We start from the raw sequence: 16007 nt of genomic DNA, 5'->3' as shown, positions 1-16007 counted from the left end.
TGCATTAAGAGTGGGAAGAAACTGTGAAGATTTACTACAACCAATCTCTTCATTTTATATAGGCAGTGGTCGCCAACCTTTCGGACCTCACGGACCACCAGTGGTCCGCCGACCACCAGATGCTGACCGCTGATACAGGGAGAATAATTGTAAGCCAATGGGAATGGATGGGGAAGCAAAGATTCAGCAGTCTCACTCCAGTCGAAAGGGTGAACTATTACACTATAATGTATATAAGATATGTATGATGAACACCCAGGATTAGTGCCATATATAAATTCAAATAAATATCATGTCCATGTGTGAATTAGAGAGACCTCTGTTCTAGGGCTCTATTTCCCTCCAGCCACCCCAGAATTGCTCCAGGCCTCTCGAATTCACCACACACAGTCATCTAGTCTCCTTAGAAGTCAGCTAAGCTTCTTACCAAAATGTCAAGGGAAGGTCCTATTCAAAGATAACGAGACATCTTCAGCAGCATTCCTATTGACCTCTAAGCAAAGGCTGCAGTCTGCCACCCTCCTCAGACCACCAATACCTTGGGCTGCAGTCTAGTAACCGAGAGTACAGTCAAATCCAAGCACCATTCGTAAGCAGTCGAAACACACACCCCTCGAGCTACATATTTAATAATTCTTTTAATTTCTCCTTCCAATGGTGATCTCCCACCCAATGTCCAACCACTGTAAATACCTCTAGCCCCCCGAGTCTTTCCTCTTTCTCCAGTCCATCACCCAACTTCGTTCCCTAGTTGGCTAAAGCCACATGGTACATACATTCGACCACTCTGACTGAACATCAAAATTCATTATTTCACTGCACCCACTCCCAAATCTCCACCTTTAGATAAAGCCAACTATTCTTTCTCCTTCTCATTTCAGCAGTGTTGCTATGAGTGCTGCTGCAAGTAATCATACAACAATGCAGCACCTGTCTCTCAACTGTGTTTACTACCAACACTTTTGAATCCAAATATGTGGGTTTTTCCCACACCAACAACCAATTCTCCAAACACCAACTGGTTTCCTACAATTCCATTATATTCTGTCAGACTCCAGAGATAGAAGGGTTCTGTCCCACAACTTCACTTGAGGTGCCACATCTCTAAACGGTTTTTATGGAGGCTTCATCACATAGGCATGATTGATTATTGGCCACTGGTGATTAACTCAATTGTCAGCACCTCCATCTTTTATGACCCCACATATCTGCTACAGACTTCTTTCATAGCACCTAAAATAAAATATACAGAACCAAAACTTGCCTTATTCAACACTGTTGCCAGTACAATGCCTGCGAGAGGCTGAGACTAAACAAAAGCATTCTGAACAAATGAATGAATTTGCTAAACAACTTAATAACATTTACAATAATAAAAGAGCAACAGGAATAGTAGTTTATAATTCTATCTCTGTGACATGTACTTTTCTAAGTGCTCAGAAACATGTATTAAAAAACCAGGGAGAGAAATGACTAAAACAGATTACATGCACAGAAAAGTTCACTATAATGTGTTGACAAGTACTTTCAAATACTATTCAAGTTGCCTAAGTTAACAGGAGCAGGCCTAGAATTGTGCTTCTAACAATGATATCAGAAAACACTAGTACTGTCCACCATAATGTTGACTGGTTTTTTTCCCTAGGAAAGATTGAGTTTCTTGAATTTAATATGATACTTTGAAGTGTTTTTTTCAGAGCTGAATTTTAAAACTGTGGTACAAAAAAACCCCACAAAACAACAACAACAAACTGTGGCACATTCTGTAGCTCACAACTTGAGTACAACTGGACCCCACGATGCTTCTGGGACACCTGCCTTTGGATTAAAGACAGCTCATTTATGAATTTAGTAGGGTCTGAAAAAAAAGGTGCAGGTAGATTTGTTTGTATCTAGTCAGCAAAGACGGAAATGTGACCAGTGTCATATGCACTCAGCAATAAACAACTTACCAGCTACGAACTCTGTTCCTGCAAGTTCTGCAGTTGCAAGGAAGTCATCAAGGGAGCTCTGTTCAGTCACCGACTGAAGATTAAGACGACCCCAGTCATAGCCATCATTGAGTTCACTTGTGTGCAACTATGAATAAAATGGTAAAAACGCAGTTACTCTCTTCTGCTCTTGACATCCAAACAAACTCTAACACCCCAAGGAACTAATATTCTGTGGTCTTGAGCATGATATCAGCACCTTTAGCATCAACACTAATAATAGCTAAACATTCAAATGAGCATTTTCTTACCTCATGATAGGCACTTTCCATTCACGATTTCATTTCATTTTCAAAATCTTTTTTTAAAAAAATATATTTTATTGATTTTTTACAGAGAGGAAGGGAGAGAGATAGTCAGAAACATCGATGAGAGAGAAACATCGATCAGCTGCCTCCTGCACATCTCCTACTGGGGATGTGCCCACAACCCAGGTACATGCCCTTGACCAGAATTGAACCTGGGACCTTTCCGTCCGCAGGCTGACGCTCTATCCCAGCCTTGGGCAAACTACGGCACGCGGGCCGGATCCGGCCCGTTTGAAATGAATAAAACTAAAAAAAAAAAAAAAAAAAAAAAAGACTGTACCCTTTTATGTAATGATGTTTACTTTGAATTTATATTAGTTCACACAAACACTCCGTCCATGCTTTTGTTCCGGCCCTCAGGTCCAGTTTAAGAACCCATTGTGGCCCTCGAGTCAAAAAGTTTGCCCACCCCTGCTCTATCCACTGAGCCAAACCAGTTTCAGCAATTTTCAAAATCTTTTAATGTAGCTTTATTTTCTGTGATGAGGAAACAGGCTTAAATAGATAAAAATAAATCGCCTAGCCTGGCCAGTTTGGCTCAGTGGTTGAGTTAAACCTATGAACCCAGGAGGTCCTGGTTTGATTCCTGGTGGGGGCATATGCCCGGGTTGCATTGCAGCTCGATCCCCAATCAGGGCGTGGAGGAGGCAGCAGATCAATGATTCTCTCTCATCACTGATGTTTCTCTCTCTTTCCCTCTCTGAAATCAATAATAATAATAAAAAAAATCTTAAAAATAATCGCCTATAGTTGCAACTAATAAGTGATAGAGACAGAATCTGAACACAGACTCTCTGGTCCTGGCAACCACAGTCAAAATTTTTTGATGGGAGACCTACAGTAAGTTTTACACAGTGACCCAAATGCTGTGATACACACAGTGACACAATTATATGCCATTAGAGTAAAATGGAAACAAGAGAATCCTATAACAAAGTTACCTTCCTACATGTAATACACTCTATATTTTGAATTCTTTTTTGTTGGTTTAAAACAAAAACAAAAACACCTCTGGTTGCCACCTACATAACTGATTTCCAGACACAACCCAGAGTTTCATATAAACACCATCCTAGCTACATGCTCAGTACAGGTACAAATAAATGAAAACACTGACGATTAAAAGGTCTGCCCACAGTCACAGAATCAGTAAAAATCAGAGTAAGGATTACTATCCAGTTCTTTAGAATTTATATTCAATCCTCCCATCACTTCCTAAAGCTACATTAACAACAAGCTGCTTCAAAACCAATGGAAATGATCAGTATCTAATGTCCAGAGTAACTCTGACCTGATGAATACTAATGAGCCATAAAGCTGCTTACTCTGCAAATTATACAGACAGAAATCAGATGGTGAGAGTGGCACATGGACAGTTAGCAACAGGGACATCTCTGACTTTAGCACAAATTCTTACTGTGAACTTGGTGGGTCTCAAATACCTGGGGTTACGAATAGTCAAAAGAACAAGCACAAGTCAAACGACTTGGTTCACTTTTCAAAGGTCCTAAAACTGTGATGGTTCCTAGGCCTAAGGAACTGTGAGGCCGGCCACATTCTGGAGATGAACTGTTCATCTTTGAGCGGCATTACTAGGAAATTATGATGAAGCAGGAATGAGAGATCTGTTGTATTTCTAGTAGCAACCAGCCACTTTTAGAGGGTCCATTCTTTGAACAAATTAATACTTAAAAGACGTAGTGTTTATGTTTTTCCTGCTCATAACTTCCAAAGTTCCCATGGCTTATAGGGCAAAGACTATTATTCTGACATTAAGACCCTTCAAAAATCTTACTCCAGCCTCATTAGACTAGTCCTACCTTTTTGTGTGCTCTGTCCCTCCTAGGAGGAGGACCTGCGTATCAGCGTGGCAGAAATTCACACTCATCCTTGAAAACCCTACTTAGACGTCACTTCTGGGAAAGTTTCGTGATCTCTGGCCCAAGGACTCAGGGCATTCACACTCGCGTAACCAGACACAGACGCTGAGGAAGAGGACAAGCCCTGGCTTACCCAGGCGTCGGTGTGACGATGCCCACGGCTCCGCTGGGTCTGATGCCGGATAAGCGCCCGGCCGAGGGACCCAGAACCTGATGCCTTCCTCCGGCCCATGGCAACACAGCCGCCGAACTAGCTTCCTCCGCCCAGCGCGCACGTTTTCCGGTACTCAAGCACTTGATCCCCGGAAGTGACGTCGGTGAGCCCAAGTAGTCAAGGCCCGCGTTGAACAAAAAAAAAAAAAAGAAATAACTTGCTCAAAACTGCCATCTCCTTTCTCGAGTTGATTGTTATTATAGAACAAAAGTATGAAACTTTTTTGATCACTTAATTTTCTATAGATACCTCTAATAATATCTCGAATTTTGATAGAGTAGTAGAATCAAAGAATGGTACCGTCCAGATTTGTGCGTCGCTCTTCGGCGTCCGCGAGGAACGCGGAGAGCTAGAAAACAGGGCCGCTTGTATTCGCGGTGCTAGCCCCGCCTCCGGCTGTTCCGTCGCGGGAAGGCGGAGACTCGAGGGAAGGGTATTTCCGAGCCCCGCGCGAGGCGGCGTTGCCTCTTGGCTGCTGTTTTCAGCGGGAGCCCGGAGGCTTGGCCTCGCCGCTGTGAGGACGAGCAATGAAAACGCCTCCCCCCGCCCCCCTCCCCTTAGTCTTCCCGAGCCGCGAATTGGGGAGGAAAACACCCTCCCTGGCTGGGAGTTGGGAGTGGAAGGATGCATACAGTCATGTTTCCAGAGCTTGGCCAAATTGCAGGGAAAGCCAACAGGCTCTGGCTTAACAGCTTCATTTCAAATGAAGTAGTTCTAGAAGTTTCGACGCCGCGGGAGGTCGACGGCCCTTAACATCCCCCCCCCCCCCCCCCCCCCCCCCCGCCTTGCTCAAGGGTCAACTATCATTAAACAAACAAACCACCTTAAAAGTCCCACTTAGAATTGTATTAAAACCCAATAATTAAAGTAAAAACAATGAGGCGGCTCTGCTCTGCGGCCTGGGCTTTTGTTCCTCACTTTACCGTTAATGCCCTGTGTTAGGAAAATAAAAAGTCGGGATAGAATCGCGTGGGCATTTAGCCGGCATTTCATTCACCTCTGAGGACTGTGCTCAGGGAGGAGCCGCTTGCTCAGGTCAGATGGGAGTCAAGCCCCAGTCTCATCAACTACCTGCCATGTCCCAGGGAAAGGGGGAGAGTGAGGGTTGTTAACGTGTTTTTCAGGACTTAGTGCTTTTCAAACTTTCATGTGCGTCTGAATCCTCCTGGAAATCTCGGTAACGTGCGGCTTCTGATTAATAAGGTCTGGGATGGGGCCAGGGACTCTATACTTCCAACCACCTCCCAGGTCGTGCTAACGCTGCTGGTCTGGTCCGCGGGCCACAGCAAGGTAAGTCCACCCCCTTCTGCTGCAGATGAAGACGCTGAAGTGCACTGGCTACAGGTCAGTCACAGAAGGTTAGGGGCCTGCAGGACTGGGACCGTAGCATCCGCCCATCTCTGCATTTCCTGTCCAGGCCACTGTGCAGTACATAGGCTCTGGGGAGGCAGTGCTCAGACCCACGAAGGCATGCATCAGGACGTGGTGTCTCCCATTTCTCAACTCAGAAACAGTGTCTCTTAAAAAAACAAGCAAACGAACAAGAACGTGAACTTAATCTCCAGAATTAAAATATGGAAAGGATCCACGGAGGAGAATAAGCAGACAGTTATTGGCATTCTCTTGGAGCACAGCAGTTAAAGATTAAGCTAATTCATAAAGTAAGTTTCAATGAGTTTCACATTCTAACGGCAATACTAACAGTGAGATGTATAAAGCAACCTGCCTTCTCATGCCTAGAACTCAGTCAGGAACTTGGGACTTCACCCTCTTCGTTTCCAGATTTTGTCACCTTGAGAGATTGAGAAAAAGCAAACATTTTGGGTTTCTATGCTCATTCTTCTCATGGGCTCCAAAAAATTTTGACCAAATACAGTGATAAGTTAATCAAGACCAGTGGGGAGTCAAAAAGACACTGACATTGTAAGATTAAAATAGCAACAATTGCTTTGCCGGCGGCATGGCTCAGTGGTTGACCATCAACTTTTGAACCTGGAGGTCATGGTTTTATTCTCAGTTGCAGGCTCGATCCCCAGTGTGGGGCATGAAGAAGGCATTTCATTATTGATGTTTCTATCTCCTTCTCCCTCTCCCTTCCTCTCTCTGAAATCAGTAAAAACATATTTTATAAAGATAACAGCAACTATTTTTTTTTCCACCCTCACCTGAGATTATTTTTCCATTGATTGTAGAGAGTATGGAAGGGAGAGGGAAAAAGAGACACACGCATCAGTGTGAGAGAGACACATCAATTGGTTGCCTCCTGCATGCTCCCTGGGGCCCAGGGATAGAGCTAGCAACCGAGGTATGTGCCCCTGACTGGAATCGAATCCCGGACCCTTCAGTTTGTGGGCCAACACTATAACCACTGAGCAAAACTGGCTAGGGTAGCTGCAACTATGCTTAACTGACAAATAAGTAAGGCATAAATAATTTTAATATTTGCCCCAAGATGTTCCTCAAGTCTGCCATTGAAAAAGAACAAACTGAGCCTGTTACCTTACCTGGTTAATGGGGGAAACAGTTCCTGTCCTGCAGAGGTAGCCGATGAGATAATGCTGCCAGCTCATTGGTTAGTAGCTTGTGGGGGTACCAATTTTCACAGCTGAGCAAAATTTTCCCCAACAACTGGATGATGCAGGTGAGAATCCAAATGTATAATTGACCCATGTTAAGGGATTATGATGCCAGTTCATTGAGAAGAACAAGGAGGAAGAGAATTGAGGTGCTGATGAGATAAGATCATGGGATCCATGTTCAACAGAACAAAGTGAGAATGAGGGGAGAGTGATAATGGTGATGGTGAAGGGTGGAGTAAGGTGCTGGCTGCTGCCCAAGGGAGGGAGTCGCAAAGATGAGTCAGCCTAGGTCCCTGCCTTCCAGCTGTAGAAGTCCTTCCACCTACACACTCAAAAAACAACACAACCCAGCTAAGCTCCCCTCCTCACTTTGCCATGACGATGGAAATGCTCATCCACCTGGCTTGTGTCTGGAAGATCCTCCCCATCCCCATATAGCTGACCTCTCTTGCTGAAGCCAGAATTCTCTAACCAGCTGACCCCTGATGGCGGTTGCATTGATCTCAGGACTGGAAGCCTCCCATCAGCTTCCAAACAGCAGCACAGAGAGGGCTCCTCATTTGTGATGTTGCATAATGCTTGATCTACTGTGGCTAAACAAACGCAGTTACAAGCCCTGAAACCCACACCGAGAACACACCTGGAAGTAACATTCTGCTCCAACTCCACACTGTTGTGCCTCTGGGCTCTATAGAATGGGTGGGGTTTGTGTTTTTTCTTTTCACCCCTTGGCCAAAAATGTGTCAGTGACAGACAAATTGTTCCAAGGCAAGGTTGCAGCCCTCCCCCTCCCTTCGCCCACTCTCTTCCAAAGGACATTAAAGCAGTTTGCATAAGGCTGAGAGTTGTGAAAAGAGAAGTCTGGCAGTCTCTGCAAAGCCACTGAATCAGTAAGGAAAGTCCCTTTGATTATCTGTCATTCTCCATTTATCCCTTTTGGAAATGAGTGGATTCTCACACATGAGTGAGTTTCAATCATTCAGCAGCCAGCACCTTTATTTATGGTTATTATGAATCATTGAGTCACTTCAATCAAACATTGACTGCCTGCTTGTGCCATCATTGTGTGTGCAATGAAAAGTGTAAAGGACCTCTTGCTTTGGTGATGCTGGCTACAAAATCCTGTGCACACTATATTTGAACCTATGAAACCCCTCCCCTGCCCCCAATTCGTGTAGTTATATGTGGAATATCTACGGTCTTTTATTAAGAGATGATTTTGCAATTATTTTCCCCCTCACAACAGCCAAATAGGAAAGGGCACTATTATTGTTCTGAACTTTTAGTTGTAAATTTTGAGACCCAATAAAGTTAAGCAAAGTAAATCAAAATAAAGAAGGTTAGAAGTAGAATTAATAATCGCCAACTCTAAAATCTGCAAATAGAAAACACCAGATTTCTTTCATTCATTCATTCTTTTACTGATTTATCACTAGGTTCTAGGGCAGCCGTGGGCAAACTATGGCCCATGGGCTGGATCCGGCCCGTTTGAAATGAATAAAACTAAAAAAAAAAAAAGACCGTACCCTTTTATGTAATGATGTTTACTTTGAATTTATATTAGTTCACACAAACACTCCATCTATGCTTTTGTTCCGGCCCTCCGGTCTAGTTTAAGAACCCATTGTGGCCCTCGAGTGAAAAAGTTTGCCCACCCCTGTTCTAGGGAGTCAGTATCGGGCAATCTCTCTGCTTCACCCACCCACCCACCCACCCACTAAGAGCTCACAGTTTAGCAGTCATTTGCCGACAGAGGGACTCCTCCAAGGTTAAGTACTCAGGTCAGTGGTGGATCCATGAACTATATACCAATTAGCCCCTACTCCACCAGAAAGGCCTTCTGACCACTGGAATTTTATATTTTTGTCTCTAAATGTAACCCCTCCACTTAAATTACTGTAGCAAATTTATTAATAAGTGTTAGTATGTCAACTTGTAGTCAGAGTGGTTCAAAGATGGAATAGACAGCTTTGTAAGGTAGTGAGCTCCCTGCCACCAGAGGTGTTCAAAGCAATGGTTAGTTAAGCAAGTGTCAGTGTGTTCTAAAGCAAGTTCATGCTTCAAAGTGGGTATTGGATTAGAGGGCCATTAAGGTGGTTATCAGACTCATTACCCTAAATCTGAAACAACAGGAACAATGATGGTTTCAGAAAGGGTGCCTGGACTGGCAATAGAAGGATGATATCTTCATCGTGTAACTTGGGGAGAAGACCCCATCCTGCCCTCTTTGTCATGTGAGGGTTGAGGGCACTGTGAACTACCATCTAGCAAATTGAATCATCATTAGTTACAACACTATCATTACAAATGGAAATGTTATCATCCAAGGTTTCTATATCAAAGCTAACCATGCAGGGATAGTGATTTCTCCTCCTTCCACCTTCAGAGGGGACATGCCACTCTGGTCCTTCTTTACTGGCCATTGCTTCTGGTGGCACTGATGAGAAGGCTCACTTGCAAAGCTCATGATTTCACTACTCTTGACTTCCTACTCATGCCTTTGCATTTCTGCCCGGGCCTTATTCAGGTGGCAAACATTCCTAGTAAGCAGCCCATGAAAGGAGGGACCGCATGGCTTCATGGCAAGCAAGGGTCCTGGTGAGAAAATCTCTGAAGGCGCGGGCCACATGGTGACCTCTGGAGTTTGTAGACATTTGACTTGTCTATTGTTCCTCTCTCACTCATGCAATTTTTTGTCATGGCCTCTGTTTTGAGTTGTATCGTGTCTCTCAAAAAGATAGGTTTTAGTCCTAACCCCAGGTACCCACGGATGAGACTTTATTTGGAAATTGAATCTTTGCCGATGTAACCAAGTAAAGGTGAGGTCAGACGGAATTACAGTGGGCCATAATGCAATGATAGGTATCCTTATAAGAAGATACAATTTTGGACACATGCAAAGAAGGCACGGGGGGAACACCATGTGAGGATGGAGGCAGAGATTAGAGTGATAGGCCTATAAGTCAAGGATTGCAGGCAACCACCAGACGCTAAGTGATAAGGAAGTATGCTTCTTTCTTCCAGCTTCCAGAATTGTGAGAGAAAAAAATTCTGTTGTTTTAAGCCACCCTGTTTATGGTAATTTGTTAGGAAACCAAAACAGCCTCCTACGATCTTAGAACTGAAAGGGAATTGCTCAGCCCACAAACCGGAAGGTGAGGGCCCAGAGAGGGGCAGCATCTTGCTTTCAGACTCTCAGCGAGTCAGGCTGGGATGTGGGTGTCTGGGCTCTAGTTCTGATCATGGCACATCCCTGCTCAGATGCCTACAGTGACTAATCACAGTTCAAGAGACACCTCCGCCTGCTATTCAAGGCCCTTGGGAGTCAGGCCCCAACCTGACTCCAACACAGAGAACTTAGGTTTTGGAGATCTTGGGCAAGTTTTGTAACTCTCCCAAACTCAGTCCATTGCCTCTGTAAAATGAAGAGACTATCATGGACCTCACAACACTCTTATGAGGATGAAACATCCAGCTGTATCCAAAGCACTTAGCACAGTGTCAGACACATAGTAGGTGCTCAACATGCTTGAGTTCCCTGCTTTTGCCATAATCATAAACGTTCAGCACTAGCCATTGTCTTTGTGAGCTATTTTCTCCTTCTGGTCTTCTTGCTTCTGTTGCTGTCCATAGCAACCTGCTCCTCCCTCAATGAAGCAGGAAGCCCATTCCCTCCTTGATGAGAACCTCATCTCTTCACTGTTTGACTAGAAGTTATTTTCCCTTTAAACCCCCAGAGTGACCTGTGATAACTCAGACTTCATTATCACAGATCAAACTTTTTTGTATCTATGTTTCATCCCCTGCAGCATACCCAACATACCTCCTTGAGTCCATTCTGAATCAGTGAGTATCCTATATAATAAAAGGCTAATATGCAAATAGACCGAATGGCAGAACAACCAGAACAACCAAACAACTGAACAACCAGTCGCTATGATGTGCGCTGACCACCAGGGGGCATGCGCAGAACATGGCAGGCGTTGGCAATGGTGGGATGGTGGAGCAGGTGAGCGGGGGCACCAGACCAAGGTGAGGCACCGGTTGTTGTCATCAAGGTGAGCCTGTGGTGGTTACTGAAAATTCTTTGCTCCTGCGTGCTGGAGCCGCTGCTCACACCTGCTGCCAGTGCCCAATCACTCAGCACCATTAGTGGGTGCAAGCTGCAGCTGCCAGCCCCGATTGTCCCTGAGGGTTTCTCCACCTCCCCCTGCTCCTGAGGGGCGATCGGGGCAGCAGCCGCTGCTTGCATCTGCTGATGGCGCTGGCCCTCATCACTCTGCGCCCTCAGCGGGTGGGAGCGGGGCCAGCACCGTCAATGCGTGGGAGCAGGGGTGGTGAGAGCGGGGCTGCCAGCAGACAGGGAATGGGGCGGAGGGTGCTGTGGCAGAAGCAGCCAGGTGGGGGCATGGAGGATGGGCTGAGACCCACCCCTGTACCACAGCCTCATGGCCCACAGTTCCTTTCAAGGTGCACGAATTTGTGCACTGGGCCCCTAGTTGGATTATAACCTCCTTAAGGGTGAGACCATATGCATAACCCCAGTGCCCAGTGGGGAGAGGCCAGTATAGTAAATATTTTGATTGAAAACAGCTCATTTTCATAGTCTGCCTAAATGATGTGCCAGGCTCACATGCCCAGGAGAATTAAAAAAAAAAGACAAACTAAAACATAGGTTACATAATATCCTCTCTACTCTCAATTTGAAAATCTCCAAGTATTTACCATGCACATGTAATTTCATTGGTATTTCTTTATACTATTTCCTGAAAAATGAGAACTGCTACAACTCTTACTGTTTTTGAAGTGCAAACCCCAGAGAGGTCAAGGGTCACTGGGCAGAGCAGAGGAACCCAATGGGCCACCAGACTCTCATGAACCTGAACATATCTTGACCACTAGGGGGAACCAAAGTCTGAGCATGACCATGACAGCCATGCTAGACTCTACCCAAAATGTCAAACTCAAAGGCTAACACAATCCAAATAAATAAGGTTTAAGTTCATGTGGGCTGCAAAAAAACAAAAGCTTCACCAAACAAGTCAGTACAAAACTAATGACGTGGCAATCGGCTGCGAAAATATTCGCTGCTAGTATTAGTGGAGAGAAATGGTGCGCCTGCACGTAAGGTGTGTAAGGGAAATGAATGCAACACGATGATAGTAATCAGTCATTAGTGAACGTTGTAGTTCGTTATTAATCATTATGTATAACAGGATATTGTAAAAATTAAGTTACAAAACACTTATTAAAATGTTTCTTACCGTTATATTGGCTGGGCTGCAAAAATATTCGTTGTGGGCTGCATGCGGCCTGCAAGTTTGACATACTTGCTCTAACTCTTTGGTGGCAGTGAGAGCCAGCAACAAGGGGACTTTTGATTAAGGGCCCAGAGAGTGACAGCTCAGTCAGGTCACAGGGAGACGGATGTTTGGTTGATGAGGGCTGTTCTGGTCCAGTCCACCCAATGAACTCATAAGCCCCCAAAACAGAGACCTTCATAGAAGGGGAGAGAGTGTAGAAAGTTTGTTCTTCATATTTATGTGTTTAAAAGCCTCTGGCTTTAGGTTTAGCTGAAGAAAAATGCCCTGAATTTAGATTCAGGCTACATGGGTCCTACTCTTGTTTTGACATGACCCTTATCGGTAAAACCTGAGGGGAGGGGTTGTTTGAAGAGATCGGCTGTCTGGAAGGCCTTCTTCAGTTCTGACAATCTGTGTTTATGATAGTCTGATTGCTGTGAAAATAAACACATGGCTACTGTTCATTCCACAAACATTTATGGTATACTGACTAGGGAGGCATTGGTGCTAGTAGCTGGGGCAGAAGTGAATTACATGCAGTCACTTTCCTAAAGGAGCTCACAGTTTAGTGAGGGAGGCAGGCAGTTAAAGAGAATATCAGTGAGACAAGAGCAGAAGTACAGATACCCATAGGGGAGGGTGGAGAAGAAGTTAGGGAGGCCAGGCACTTTTCTGGAGAAGTTGGTACCTGAGGTGGCTCTTTAAAGATGAGTAGGGTTCAGCCCGGAGAAGTGGCAGAAGAAGGTCATTCCAGTTAGACAGAACCACATAAGAATGGCCAGAAGACAAGAAACAGTCTCATGAGCATGATCAGAAGCACGGGCCATTTTTCCTCACTGGAGCAGAAATCCCAAGGCCGGAAGAAGTGGTGAATGAGGCTGGAGAGATAGGCAGGTGCCAGACCTGACAATTCTCATGTGTAATAATGAGAAGTTGAGCCCATAACCTGTGATTGGTGGGAAGCCACTGAATTGGCATAATAGAAAGAGGTATATTGTCAAATCTGTGGTTTGAAGGATAGATTTGAGGGGACGGATATAAAGGAAGAGAGGCTTTTGAGCCTGAGACAGAGAGGTGAGAATGGGTGTGGATGTGGTTGAGGGGGTTGGCACACAGTTAACATTACTCTACTGCCTCAGTTTTCTTAAGGAAGCACCAAGCCCCTTGCTTGGCTCTGATGGAGAGTGGGAAGCTTTGGAAAAGTGGTGAGGATGCAGGGCACTCACTGAGGGGAGTGGAAGAGGAAATGGAGTCAGGATAAGAGGAAAATGGCTGCTGTAACAAATTAACATAAACTTGGCTTAAATCAACACAGAGTTACAATTCTGCGGGTTAGGAGTCCACATGGGTCTCGCTGGGCTAGCATCAAGGTGTCATAGGGTATCCTTTCTAGAAGTTCTAGGGGAGAATTAGTCCTCGCCTTTCCCAGCATCTAGAGGCTGCCTGCATTCTTTGGCTTGTTGCCCCCTCCCTCCATCTTCAAAACCAGCAAGGGAGGGTGGAGACCTTCTCATATTGCATCACTCTGACACTCTCCTGCCTCCTTTCAATAAAAAAATCACGATGAGATGCATAAATAATATTAATCATTTCAAGTGAACAATTAATTGATATTTAGTATATTCACAATGTTGTGCAATTACTACATCTAGCTCCAAAACATTTTCATCACTCTGAAAGGAAAACCATATTCATTAAGTAGTTTTCCCCCATTCTTTCCTCCCTCCAGCCCCTGGTGACCACCAATCTTGGTTCTGCCATTATGGATTCACCTACTGTGGATAGTTCACATAGATAGCCTACTACAATACATGACCTAGCTTCTTTCATTTCACTTGATGTTTTTGAGGTTCGCACTTCCACTTTGAAGGAGACTGGTAATTTCATTGGCCCATCTGGATAATTGGGGGTCCTCTCACTATTTTAAGGTCAGCTAGTTAACAACCTTAATTTCATCTACAATCTTCCTTCCCCTTTTCCCATACTCACAGGTTCTGGGGATTAGGACAGATATATCTGGTTCTGGGGATTAGGACAGATACATCTGGTTCTGGGGATTAGGACAGATACATCTTTTGGGGGGGGGGCGGATTATTCTGTTTACCATAGGAGAGGTCACAATGTGTCAAGGGTAGACTATCTTAGAGATTCTACTCAGCAGTCCAGCTCCAGAAGCAGAGCATATGGACTGTGGTATTGGTCCAGGGCTGGAGCTCTGCTGGGTGGAAATGATGTACAGAAACTGTGGACCCAGTGCTCATCTGGAAGGTCTCGGATGGGGAGGAGCAGAAGGAAAGAGGTAGGAAAGGAGCTGGTACTAGGAGAAATAAAGTGGGTTAGGGTAGGTCTCCCCAAACTTTAGTATATGTTCAGTCACCGGAGGAGTTTAAGCAGAGATTTTGATTTATGGGTGTGATCCAGGAATCGGGCCAGCAAATTCTGATGCAGCTGGTAGGGGTGAGTCCATTCTGTGTGGAATGTTGATGTAGATCCCGAAGGTCTTGAGGTTGAAGAACTCATGTGATAGGAGTCAGGAATTAAGAGGACTGGCAGTGTAAAAGGCTGGGATTACACAGTGGGGTTTTTGAAGCTGGAGCTCAGTTTTGAACTGGCTAACCTTATTCCCACCTTGAGGCCTTCATATTTAGCTATGCCCTTTGCCTAGCACAATGCTGTCCATATTTAGTTGTAAATGTTCTAGTTCCCACATTAAAGAGGTACAAGGAAACAGACAAAATGAATTTAATAACATATTCTCTTTAACTTAACATAGCCAAAATATTATTCAATATACAATTACTATGAAATTGTTGAGCTATTTTTACATCATTTTTTGTCTTACTAACTCTTCAAGATTCAGTGTGTATTTCATACTTGCTTCACATCTCAGTTTGGGCCAACTGCATTCCGAGTGCTCATTACCCTCATGTGGCTATCATATTGGCCAGCGCAGGATGGAATGTCATCATCCCTCCCCTCATCTTTGTGTGGCTGGCTCCATCTCATTCAGGTCTCTACCCAGAGATGTCTTTCCTGGCCACGCTGTCTAAACCAGCCACCTTCCATTCCTAACACTGCTTTCTTTTCTTCAGACTTATTGCTATCTGATGTCTTATTAGTTATTTGTTTGCTTATTATCTGCCTCCCCATAGGTTACAAATCTCATTAGGGCAAATCCCTGTCTGTCTTCTTTAATGCAATATCCCCAGCAACTACGTCACACCCTCAATAGACTCTCAACAGATATTTGTTGAATGACTTTGAAGATTCCAGATTCATCATTTGTTGTCTCTGAAGCCAATGTTCATTCAGTAGGATGTTAGGCAAGGGGGCCGAAGGGAAGAGCATTATGCAAGATATGAGGTGGGAGAAAGCCAGCCTGAAAGCTAAAAGGCTGACTCTCAGATGTCAAAGTAGAAGCCAGGCGGCTTTCCAGCTGTGACTTGGCTGTGTGTTGATTCAACCACTGGCTTATCCTGTTCTATGAGAAACCATCTCACCAAGTGGTACTTCTGCCTGGCACCAGTAGATGGGGCAGTGTCATAACAAAAAAAAAAAGTGCAGCCTGCCTTCCAGTGGGGTGTCCGACCACTTCCCCAATTGACTTTGCTGAAGTTCTGTTCTGGAAATGCCCTATGTCTCAGATCTGTGGTGTTGGCTCATAGAGGGCGCCACCAGCTTTCCCAACAAAATACAGCCGCAGTTGTGACTTGTGCTTTCTGAAGGGTGGCC

At 44.7% G+C, this 16007-nt stretch overlaps 1 protein-coding gene across 2 annotated transcripts in view; it reads right to left on the bottom strand.

Moving 5' to 3' along the window:
• Positions 1 to 4460, bottom strand: part of LSG1 (large 60S subunit nuclear export GTPase 1) — a 33697-nt gene extending 29237 nt beyond the window's left edge. For both annotated transcript variants that reach the window (XM_070406531.1, XM_070406532.1), the window contains exons 1-2: positions 4313 to 4460; positions 1953 to 2079 (exon numbers count right to left, since the gene is read on the bottom strand). In XM_070406531.1, coding sequence (XP_070262632.1) covers positions 1953 to 2079; positions 4313 to 4411 — 226 coding nt within the window. In that variant the 5' untranslated portion in view covers positions 4412 to 4460. The remainder of the gene's footprint in view (positions 1 to 1952; positions 2080 to 4312) is intronic.
• Positions 4461 to 16007: the final 11547 nt, after the last annotated feature.

This window comes from Myotis yumanensis, unplaced genomic scaffold, assembly GCF_028538775.1.
Source record: "Myotis yumanensis isolate MYYU_CA2020_CCGP unplaced genomic scaffold, mMyoYum1.0.hap1 SCAF_2, whole genome shotgun sequence".
In the NCBI taxonomy this organism is placed as follows: domain Eukaryota; kingdom Metazoa; phylum Chordata; class Mammalia; order Chiroptera; family Vespertilionidae; genus Myotis; species Myotis yumanensis.
The sequence above is the reverse complement of the archived record's forward strand: the minus strand, read 5'-3'. Positions and strand labels throughout refer to the sequence as shown.